At 41.7% G+C, this 12,022-nt stretch overlaps 1 protein-coding gene across 1 annotated transcript in view; it reads right to left on the minus strand.

The window, feature by feature from the left end:
• LCT (lactase) overlaps nt 1-12,022 on the minus strand; it is a 54,513-nt gene that overhangs the window by 20,908 nt on the left and 21,583 nt on the right. The window contains exons 6-7 of the mRNA XM_090279507.1: nt 11,004-11,730; nt 2,017-2,662 (exon numbers count right to left, since the gene is read on the minus strand). Coding sequence (XP_090135633.1) covers nt 2,017-2,662; nt 11,004-11,730 — 1,373 coding nt within the window. The remainder of the gene's footprint in view (nt 1-2,016; nt 2,663-11,003; nt 11,731-12,022) is intronic.

A 12,022-nucleotide genomic window follows, 5' to 3' on the forward strand; every position in this document is an offset into this window, starting at 1 on the left:
TGGGTTACTCCAAAAACATTAACCCTTTTTCTTCCTCAGAATGAATAAGGAATATCTATAAGAGCCCCACAAAACATCCTGCCATACTTATGGCCTTAACTCTGAATCCAAAGGAACATCCTTGTCTTAAAATGAATAATGGAGAGAATGTGTCCTACCTGTTAATATCAGGACTCCTTGATTTTATGTGGGATACATAAATCATTTCATCTTAAAAATATGATTTTGTTTTTCCTGGTTTATGTCTAGCAATATTGACAAAAAAATGATCACACATACACTACATGTTAAAAAAAAAAAAAAAAAGAGAGAGGGAGAGAGAGAAATAAAGTCTAAAGAAATATATTCCCTGGTGCAGTGGGTTAAATGGTAGTGCCAAAAAAGATATGTCTAAGTCCTAACCCTTGGTACCAGTGAGTGTAACCTTACTTGGAAAAGGGGTCTTTGCAGATGTAATTAAGTTAAGGATCTCAAAATGAGATCATCCTGGATTAACCAGGCAGGCCCTAAAACCAATGACTAGCATCCTTACAGAGACATAGAGGAGAAGGCCATGTGAAGATGGAGGCAGAGATTGGAGTGATGCAGCCACAAGCCAAGGAATGCCTGGAAGCCAATAGAAGCTGGAAGAAGCAAGGAAGGATTGTGCCCTGGAACCTTTGGAGAAGAACCTTTTACTGACATCTTGATTTCAGACTTCTGGACTCCAGAATTGTGTGAAAGTAAAGATAGTCTGGCAAGTCAACCAAGAACTGGAGTTAAAGTAAGGCAATGGCTGTGGGCTTCAACTGGTAGTCAGCAAAGTATTAAGCTTTGTTTCTATCAGATCACAGAGCCTCTCAACAAACATTGATTGTATAAGAGATAGAAAAAGTTGTTCATTCAACAAGTATTGGGTAAGCACCTACCTTGTCTCCAGACTGTGTCAGGCTCTGGGACATAAAGATGAATAAAAGCCTTGTAGGTTAGAGGGTAGAGTGAAATGCTGAGCCAGAAAGAGAAAGGTCTATGGTTCCACTCACAGGATGTTCAGACACATCATTTAATATCTCAGAGCAGCAGGGAAGTATCTGTCCCTATTGATTACACAGAGCTGTGTCAAGGATCACTTGAGGTCATGCCTTACGTGAATTCCAAGATTATGAAGATTATAGAATTGTAAGCTTGATGGTGAGAAGAATACAAGAATAAAAAAGGGTGTCTGATCTCCCCTCAGTGGGTTGTGTTTCCATTCCTCACTACAGTGCTCATGGCAAGTATCACTTATCAACTCTCTTTCTCTTTGAATCTAAACAAGGCCTTGAAATTTTCGTAGCCCTCTAGGCAGAAAATTAACCACTCCCAAATGATTAGGACTGACATATAAGATGAAACCTGTTTGCCATTCCTTTTTGCTTGGAATAAAAAGACATTTGAAACAGTATGTTATCTAAGAGTAAGACTGTAGATATGAATTAATTGAATCAAAGTAAATAATATGGGATGTATTTTTTATAGCCAGTTAAAGGAGATGAAGATCAATGTGGCTAGAGCAATGAAGGAAGATTTAATGGGTTGAAATACCATCTTAAGTGTCCTCGTATCATCCTATAATGCCATTATCACCCTATTTTGCAATTTGATGTCCTTGCCCCTCTGTAGACTGTGAGTACCCTCTGGGAATAGACAATTTTTGTTCACTATTATACCCCTACTGTGTTACACAATGACTGGTGCATAATAGGCAGCTTATAAATATTTGTTAAATAAATGCACTAAAAGATGATGAGGCTTAATGAGTGGATAGGACTCAGATGGGCAGAATTTAGAAGGGAGGTGTTCTAGGAGCAAAGAAAGACCTGAGGCCATTGAGGGGGAACATTAGGAGTTTGATGTGAAGGACTCATGCTCTTACTACCAATACTACTTTTTAGCTTCATTCAGTTGGGAGAGTGTCTTTGTCTCATAAAACAAAACTGTGGAGACTTTAAGAAGTACTACCCACCTTTCAATCACCAACACATCTACTGTTCTTACCCTTGAGCACTTCATTGATATATTGATTGAAGTAGTCTACTCTCAAGGAATCATCAAGGAGATTTTCACTTTCCCCTATAGGCATGCCATTTCCAGCCAGGTAGATTGGAACTTTTCCTCTTGTGTATTCCAAGGATATAAACCACAACAGCCTCCTTATACCCCAGGGTACCACGCGAATCCAAGGGGATGAAGTCTGGGGCCAAGCAGGATCCACGTGCTGTGAGAAGCCTCCAATGGTGTCATAGCTGGGGATGCAGGTGTCTTGCTGGGCTTTGCTGATGAGGCGGGAAGTGTAATGGGACAGACCCAGAAAATCAGCGGAGCCTTTCAGGAGCTGCTTCTCTGCTTCAGTGAATTCAGGGAGCTGGGCCACAGGACTGGGGCATTGTTTGTTTACCTGTTGAATCTGGGCTCTCAGGGCAGCTGGATAGTCTCCATCCACAAAGATAGGGTGTGCAAACCAGCCCAGCATGAAGTGCAGGAAGCGTTCAGAGGCACTTATGTCCTCAGGCCTCCCTGGGGATAGGGGTTCTGCCCAGTCTGAGTTCAGCACAATGCCCACACGCCCCTGCTGCTGTGGCCGATGGTGGCTGTTGTAGAGGTGCCAAGCTCTGGCATGAGCCTTGAGTACCAAGTGAGCCACCTTGTGAAGAAGAAGCCAATAGCAAGTCAGCAACAATAATATCAACAAATTAACACCATGTCAACAATATCAGTAGATTAATAACAGCAACACTGAAAATGTCACCATCAACACTAATGCCAACACTGTCATTAACTTACCAATAAGTTAATACCACTGTCAAAAACATCAACAAGAAATTAAGACTGATGCTAACACTGTCAACAAGTCAACAATATAGACAGTGCTGACTTCAACAACATCAACACCAGTGCCCCCAAAATCAACAACGTGGGTGACAGTGTCAACAAGTCAATACTACCACCAAGAGGTTAATAGCAACAGCTTCAACAATTATATTAACAATAACAATTGTTAATGAATTTTCTCATGTAATCCTCACAACAACCTCATGTGGCAAGTACGTTTATTATTCCTGCTATACAGATGAGGAAAACAAGATGCAGCAAGGGTAAAACGCAGGCGATCTGACTCCAGGCCTGTGCTGTCACCCACAATGTTCTTCTGCCTCCGTTCTCAATTAGTATTTATTGACTAGTCAACAACTAATGGGGGATGGATATCATTTTAGTATGCAAAGAATGGAACAATTCTTCTAGGTTACCTGTTCTCCTTTCTACTTAATAAGATCTAAGAAGGAACATCACATCCAGAAATCTCTCTGTGGACTTAACTGATCGTCTTAGAAGAATCAACAGCTTCCTTTGGTGGAGCATCCTGAGAAAATGAGCAAAAGCAGGGTGTCTGCAGTATAAAAAACCTAGATTTAAATCTTGACTCTGTCACTAACTTGCTCATTCAACTCAAACAGTCTTCTGTTTCAACTTCAGCTTCCTAGTCTGCAAGAAGCAGGTACTTATGGATCCATAGAGGAGGATTAAATGAGAGAGTACACACAAAAGCACCAAGCAGAAATGTGGGACTACAGAAGAGAACTCACTACTGCTCAGTTCCCTTTCCTTTTTTATCATCTCAAGATGATGACACTTACTTTTGAAGAATTTCATGTCAAAAGATGCCTAGAAAGTGAGTGCTTCTCTTGTCCCAAATGTTAGTGCTTAACTGTGTCCTAAACTCCAACAGTAAACCATGATTCTTTCCAACAGGCAGGAGTGCTCCCCTTCTAAACTAGTCAATATTAGGCAGGGTGCTCAGGAAATATTAGACAACCATCAGAAAGTCATCGTGAATGTGTTATAATGTGGAAAATTATTAACAACATGTCAAGTAAAAAATGGTTGCTAGGGTGATTATGATCTGTCAATGTAGATTCATCGATATATGCCATGCTGATAATGGGAGAGGCTATGCGCGTTTAGGGGTAACAGGTATATGAGAAATCTTTGTACTTTCCATTCAATTTAGCTATGAACCTGAAAACACTCTAAAAAATAAAGTTTTTTATATTCTTATATTTTTATTTATTGATTTTAGAGAGAGCAAGGAAGGAAGAAAGAGAGGAAGACAGACAGAGAGAGAGAGAGAAACATCAATTTGTTGTTCCATGTATTTATGCATTAATTGGTTGACACATGTTTGTGCCCTGATCAGGGATCAAACCCACAACCTTGGCATACTGGGGCAATGCTTTAACCAACTGAGCTACCTAGCCAGGGCAAAAAAAAAAAAAGTCTATTTTTAGAAACAGGTACTAGATTTAGTGTACACTGTGATCACACTATGACTTCAAGGAAGCCAAGACTGGAAGATATATAAGAGAAACGTTTTATTTGAAATTTGTATTTAATGGTATTATAATGTTTTAACTAATAAGTAAAATGATGCCGTGGCTGGTGTGGCTCAGTGAATTGAGTGCCGTCCTGTGAACCAAAGGATCATCAGTTTGATTTCCAGTCAGGCACATGCCTGGGCTTTGAGCAAGGTCCCTAGTTTGGGGGCACATGAGAGGCAACTACACATTGATGTTTCTCTCCCTCTATTTCTCTCTCTCTTTCCCTCTCTCTAAAAATAAATACATAAAATCTTTTTAAAAGAATAATTGAAGTAGAAAAGTGAGGTGGACTTTCTCCTGGAGGTTTATGTAGAAAAATCTCAGGAACAATGTTGTAGGGATAAGAAGCCTCAGCAAAACTATCACTTAGAATCAAAGGACAGATAATAGCTTCACAGACAAGAAAAGGCTAATGGAGTTCATCACCACCAAACCATTATTACAAAAAAAGTTACATTTAAGAAGAAGAAAAAAGATAAAATATATGAGTAATAAAATGGCAATAGCTACATATCTATCAATAATTACTTTAAACATAAGTGAATTAAATGCTCCCATCAAAAGATATAGGGTGACTGAATAGATAAGAAAACAAGACCCAAGTGTCCATCAGCAGATAATTGGATAACAAGATGTGGCACATATAGACAATAAAATATTACTTGGCCATAAAAATTAAATCTTACCATTTGCCACAACATAGATGGACCTAGAGGGCATTACACTGAATGATATAAGTCAGACAAAGGCAAATACCATATGATTTTACTTATACGTGGAATCTAAAAAATCAAAACAGAAACAAACCCATAGATACAAAGGAGAAACTGAGGGTTGGCAGGTGGGAGGGGTGCTGGGGGTCTGTTGAAAATGTTGAAGAGATTAGGAAGTACAAATTGACTCGAGGGTTCTGGTCAAGATGGTGGCATAGGTAAACATGCCTCTCTTCCTTGCACAATTACAGCAAAAATTAAAACTAGACTACAACTCAGAATTGTCAGAAAATCAAGCTGTATGGAAGTCAAATAACCAAGGATTTAAAGAAGCCACATTCATCCAGATGGGTAGGAAGGGTGGTGACACGGAGAGGCAGAGAGGTGGAGAGATGTGGAAATGTGGAACGGGTGGTCCCATATCCACGTCTTGGATAAAAACATGGAGGGATATCATAGGAGTGAGCAATCCCAGTCCCAGCCAGACAACCAAGCCCAGGGTTCCAGCACCAGGAAGAATAGTCCCCATAACTTTGGGCTGTAAAAACCAGTGGGGGGTGGGACAGCAGGAGAAATGGAGGGATTCTTAGGAGCCTCCTCTTAAAGGTCCTGCAATGGACTTAGGACTTATGCACACTCATCTCCATTGGGATTCAGCACCAGGGGAACAGATGGAAGGGAACCAGTGGCATACAGGGAGAAATTGAAATGACTGGCAACAGGACAAATGCTAGGAGACAGTTTCCTCCTGGGCAAAATTCCAGAGGCCAGGTTGCAGCACTCTCCCCTCTGCGAGCCCTCCTGTACACAGAGCCACAGAGCAATGATACAAGTGGCCCTGCCTTGGTGATTACTTAAGGTTCTGCCCCAACAACTTACAGGTGCATTTTTCTACAACAGGCCATGTTACTAAGACAGGGAGTCAAAGCAGCTCTACCTAATACACAGAAACAAACACATGGAAGCTGCCACAATGAGGGAACAAAGAAATATGGCTCAAATTAAAAAAAAAAAAGAACAAAACTACAGAAAAGAACTAAACAAAATGGAGATAAGCAAGCTATCAGATGCAGAGTTCAAAACACTGGTTATCAGGGTGCTCAATGAACTCATTGGGTATTTCAACAGCATAAAAGAGACCCAGGCAGAGACTTCTGGCTAAGATGGAGGCATAGACAAACATGCTGCATCTCCCTCCACAACTAAGAAGGAATACAACTATCTCAAAACTAGGTACACCCAGAAGTTCCAGAAAACTGAGCTGCATTGAAGTCCAACAAAGATATAAAGAAGAAATACTCATCCAGACAGATAGGAGGGGCACAGCCAGGGAAGAGAGGAAGCAGTGTGGTGGTGGCAGCAGCAGCGGCAGTGGCAGGCTGGCAGAAAGCGCAGTCACATGTTTAAAAAAGTGGGGAGGGACACCTGGGGAGCACTCCCAGCATCAGACCAGACCGCACAGCTCACGGTTCCAGCGCTGGGGAAAATAAAGCCTCATTGCTTCTGACTGTGCAAACCAATGGGGGGTGGGGCGGAGGAAGAAACTGCCAGTCTCTCAGAAGAGTCTGCTTGTTTAAAGAGCCCCCACATTCCTAGAATGTTCACAGACTTGCCCACTCTGGGAACAAAGGCCAGGGCAACAGCTGGAGAGGCGCCAGTCCCATGTGGGAAGCAGGAGAAGTGCCTGGAAAAGGGGAGAGTGCTGAGCAGGTGGCATTGTTCCCTTTCGTACCACTCCCCCACATACAGCACCACAACATGGTGAAACAGGTCACCCTGTACTGACAAATACCTAAGGCTCTGTCCCTTAAAATGTAACAGGTGTGACAGTTCTGCCTACGACACAGAGGCAAAGAAACACAGAAGCCTGCCAAGATGAGGAGACAGAGAAGTATGGCCCAAAAGAGGGAAGGGATCAAGGTTCCAGTGGGAGAACTAAGCAATGAGGAGATAGCCAACCTAACATATGTAGAGTTTAAAACACTGGTGATAAAATGCTCACAGGCTTGACAGATATGCTTGAGTACAGCAAATGCATAAGGGAAGAAGTGAAGGCTATGCTGAATGAAACGAAGAAAAACCCATATAAAACCAATGGTGAAGGGAGGGAAACCGGGGTTCAAATCAATGCTTTGGAACATAAAGAAGAAAAAAACAGTCAACCAGTACAGAAAGAGGAAACAAAAATTGAAAAAAATGAGGGGAGGCTTAGGAGCCTCTGGGGCAACTCTAAACATGCCAACATCCAAATCACAGGGGTGCCAGAAGGAGAAGAGGAAGAGCAAGAAATTGAAAGCTTATGTGGAAAAATAATGAAGGTAAACTTCCAAAATTTGGCAAAAGAAATAGACATATAAGTCCAGGAAGTACAGGGAGCCCCAAACAAGATGGACCCAAAGAGGACCACACCAAGACACATCATAATTAAAATGCCAAAGATTCAAGATAAAGAGAGAATCTTAAAAGCAGCAAGAGAAAAGCAGAGAGTTCCCTACAAAGGGGTGCCTATAAGACTATCAGCTGATTTCTCAAAAGAAACTTTGCAAGCAAGAAGGGACTGGCAAGAAGTATTCAATATGATGAAAAGCAAGGACCTATAACCAAGATTACTCTAGCCAGCAAAGGTATCACTTAGAATGGGAGGGCTGATAAAGTGCTTCCCAGACAAAGTAAAGCTAAAGCCATTATGATGTGAAATGCTAAAGGGACTCATCTAAGAAAAAGAAGATCAAAATTATCAACATTAAAATGACGACAAACAACTATCAAGAACTGAATCTAAAAAACAAAAACAAAATGCAACTAAGCAAACCAGAATAGGAACAGAATCATAGGTATGGGGATCATTTGGAGGGTTATCAGCTGGGAGGAGGAAGGGGGAGAAGTGGGGAAATGGTGCAGAGATTAAGAAGCAAAATTGGTTGGTACAAAATAGACAGGAGGGAGTTAAGAATAGTATAGGAAAGGGTGAAGCCAAAGAACTTATATGCACGACCCATGGACTGAACTAAGGGGGGTGGGATTGCTGGAGGGAAGGCGGGTACTGGGAAGAGGGGAGCAAAGCGAAAAAAAAAGTGAGAAAACTGTAACAACATAATCAATAAAATATACTTAAAAAAAAAAAAAAAGACCCAGGCAGAAATGAAGATTACATTAAGTGAAATAGAGAAAAATCTTACAAGCAACCAATAGTAGAGGAGATGAAGCCAAGAATCAAATCAGTGATTTGGAACATAGGAAGAAAAAAAAGCATTCAGTTATAACAGCAAGAAGAAAAAAGAAATTAAAAACAAGGATAGGCTAAGGAGCATCTGGGACATCTTCAAACATACCAACATCTAAATTGAAGGGGTACCAAAAGGAGAAGAGGAAGAGTAAGAAATTGAAAACTTATTTGAAAAAATAATAAAAGAGAACTTCCCTAATTTGTTGAAAGAAATAGACATACAAATCCAGGAAGCACAGGGAGCCCCAAACAAGATGGATCTAAAGAGGACCACATCAAGACACATCATAATTAAAATGCCAAAGGTTAAAGATAAAAAGATAATCTTAAAAGTAGCAAGAGAAAATCAGACTATAACCTGTAAAGGAGTTCCCATAAGACTATCAATGGATTTCTCAAAATAAACTTAGCAGGCAAGAAGGGACTGGCAAGAAGTATTCAATGTGATGAAAAGCAAGGACCTACAACCAAGATTACTCTATCCAGAAAAACTATCATTTAGAATGGAAAGGCAGATAAAGTGCTTCCCAGACAAGGTAAAAGGAAAGGAGTTCATCATCACCAAGCCATTATTATATGAAATGCTAAAGGGACTCATCTAAGAAAAAGAAGATCAAAACTATGGACATTAAAATTGCAATAAATTCACAACTATCCACAACTGAATCTAGAAAACAAACTTAGCAAACAAGCAGAACAGAATAGAATCATAGATATGGAGATTATTTGGAGGGTTATCAGCTAGGAGGGGGAAAGGGGAGAAAAGGGGAAATGGTGCAGGGACTAAGAAGCATAACTGGTAGGTACAAAATGGATAGGAGGAAGTTAAGAATAATATAGAAAATGGAGAAGTCAAAGAACTTATATACATGAGCCATGGACATGAACTAAGGTAGGGATTGCTGGAGGTAATGGGGGTAAAAGGGAGAAAAATTGGGACATCTGTAATAGCATAATCAATAAATATATTTTTTAAAAAGTTAATTACTTCAATAAAAAGGTACAAACTGGCCAGGCCAGGTAACTCAGTTGGTTACAGCATCATTCCAATATACAAAGGTTGTGGGTTCAATCTCTGATCTCTCTGTCCCTCTTCTCTCTCTCTAAAAATCAATAAATAAAAAATTTAAAATACATTAAGAAAAGCAGTGCAAATTGGCAGTTACAAAGCAGTCCTGGAGCTGCAAAATACAGCATAGGTAAATATAGTGAATAATATTGTAATAACTATGCACAGTGTCAAGGGGGTGCTAGACACTGGGGAGATCACTTGTAGGTTATAGAAATGCCTAACCTCTATGCTGTACACCTGAAACTAATATAATACTGAATGTCAATTGTAATTGAAAATTTTTAATTAAAAAAAGAAAAAAGAAGCCTAAGAAGAAAAGGTTTGAATGAGCTTCACAACAAGGAGACAAACAGAAAGGTTCAAACCTTCCTTTTTCAGAAGTGTTGTGTCTCTTCCTGTGGCACTCCCTTGCTGAACAGGAACACGATGGAAACCTTGACTTAAGTACTATGATTTTTGGCATTTTATTGAGTCATTTATTCCTAGTATTCTAGCTCACTCTAATTGTGGCCATTTTCAATTGTTCTCCAATTTCCTTATGCATGTTAGTATCATCTTCCCCCAAAGGTTTTAACATCTCGGGGTGGGGTGGGGGTGTATCCTTAACATCTAGCATGGGGCACAGTAAATTGTCATTTCAGAACCAAATGCAGAGTGTGGCAGGGGAAAGCCAGGCTAACATGTTCATCCTGAAGAATGCTGCCAGGGAAAGCTGGTGGGTTTTCTGGGAGATTTTGAAAAAAAAGAAGAATGATGGAAGGAAGCCATAAGAAAGCCATGTTATATTTTATCTCCATTACATACATCTCCTTCTTGTTGAAACAATACCCTGACAGCTCTCTGGAAAGCCAACCTCTTCCCCTCCCCAGTCCCTGCCTCTCAGCCAGTGTGTTGAGGGGTAGAGCTGGGACCGGTGACCAGTCGGTGCCCCACAGTCCCCTAGCCTAGACCAGTGATTGGTTCAGGAGGAACATGAGACCAGGAGACACAGAGAGACTTTTGCTGGGAATGACAGACAGAGGCAAGCTTTCTCTCCTCCTGGTCTTAATATATAAGAGCAGGGCTGCTGCCAGCTGGTCGCCAAGTACAAGAACAAAGCCAACAAGGGAAGCAAGAGGAGAAGAAAAACTGGGTCCTGGCAACATCGTTTGTGGTCTGACCAAGCTCCACTCTGATCACATAAAACCAAGAATTTTCAGTTTCCCGAACTCATAAATTCCTTCTCTGCTTAATTAAATTTGGATTGGGTTTCTGTCACTTGCAGCTAGGAGTCCTGGATGACAAAGAAAACTTGCTCCAGAGTCAAGTAGACTTGGGTTCAAATTCTGGCTACGAACTCACCCACTAGTGATGTCATCATAACCAAACTGTTTCTTTTCCTGAGCCCCAATTTCCTCATCCATCAGTGCTGTTCTGAGGATGTAATGCTATTTTTAAAGTGCCAGGACAGTGATTAACAATTTATGGTTCCTCCTCTCCCTCTGATTTCCTTTAAAAAACAAAAAGTAAACACTTGCTGATGGGAAGATAAAATGACTTTTTTCCAGCCAAATGTCCTATCTCTTCCAATGAGTAGGAGCTGCAAAAATAAGAAGTACCTTAAAAGAGGCCACCCCTGGGTCAGAGATGCCTGGTGCATGCTGGCCAGTGCCGTAGCCTGCGTAGCTCATCACCCATGGCTCGTGGAAGGTCACCCACAGCTTCACACGGTCCCCAAAGGTGGAGAAGCAGAAAGCTGCATAGTCCATGAAGGCGTCCACCACACTCTCATTCTGCCACCCACCTCGATCCTGCAGGGCCTGGGGCAGGTCCCAGTGGAACAGTGTGACCATGGGCTCGATGTGCGAGTCCAGCAGGCTATTGATCAGCTTGTTGTAGTAGGTAATACCCCGGAGGTTGGGGTTGTGTCCATGCCCAGAGGGGAAGATACGGGACCAGGAAATGGAGAACTTGTAGACCTGAGCCCGGAGGCCACGAAGCAGGGAGACATCAGAGTCCACCTTGTGGTAACTGTCACTGGCCACGCTTGGTGTTGCTTGGCCCTTGGCGACCTTTTGCATCTCCGGTTGGTCCCAGATGCTTGCCCCTCTTCCATCCTCAGCCCAGCCTCCTTCCACGTTGAAGGCTCCCGTGGAGACGCCCCAGAGGAAGCCTTCAGGAAAAACATCCTGCAGGAAAGCATCTCGTTCTGCCTGGGACTGGTTAGCAAATGTTTCCCAGACTCTCTGGTAGGCAGAGCTGGGCGGCGAGGAGCCTGCTGCAGCCTTGAAGTCCCACTGCTCTGCAGCCTGCAGGCTCAGGCTGTCAGTCAGAGAACAAGACCTGCTACAGGATTGAAGTGACAAAAGGACATATTAATTAATGACTCTGAGTTACAAATGCCCCCCTGCTGATGAACAATAACAATGTCTTTAATCAGTAAAGATTCCAGAAACACTGAGTGGAAAGCCATATCTACAGAAACATGGGCAGGAGGTGACTGGCAGATGGAAAAATTATGATTATTACCCCATCTTAGTTGAGTTATTATTACTCCTGCGTGAATACAAATACTGGACCAATGTTGCTGTTCTCTGTATTAGCTCACCTCTGAATACCATCTTCAGTTTTGATGCCA

This window comes from Furipterus horrens, unplaced genomic scaffold (assembly GCF_987537825.1).
Source record: "Furipterus horrens unplaced genomic scaffold, mFurHor1.1.pri manual_scaffold_1, whole genome shotgun sequence".
NCBI classification, from domain to species: Eukaryota; Metazoa; Chordata; class Mammalia; order Chiroptera; family Furipteridae; genus Furipterus; species Furipterus horrens.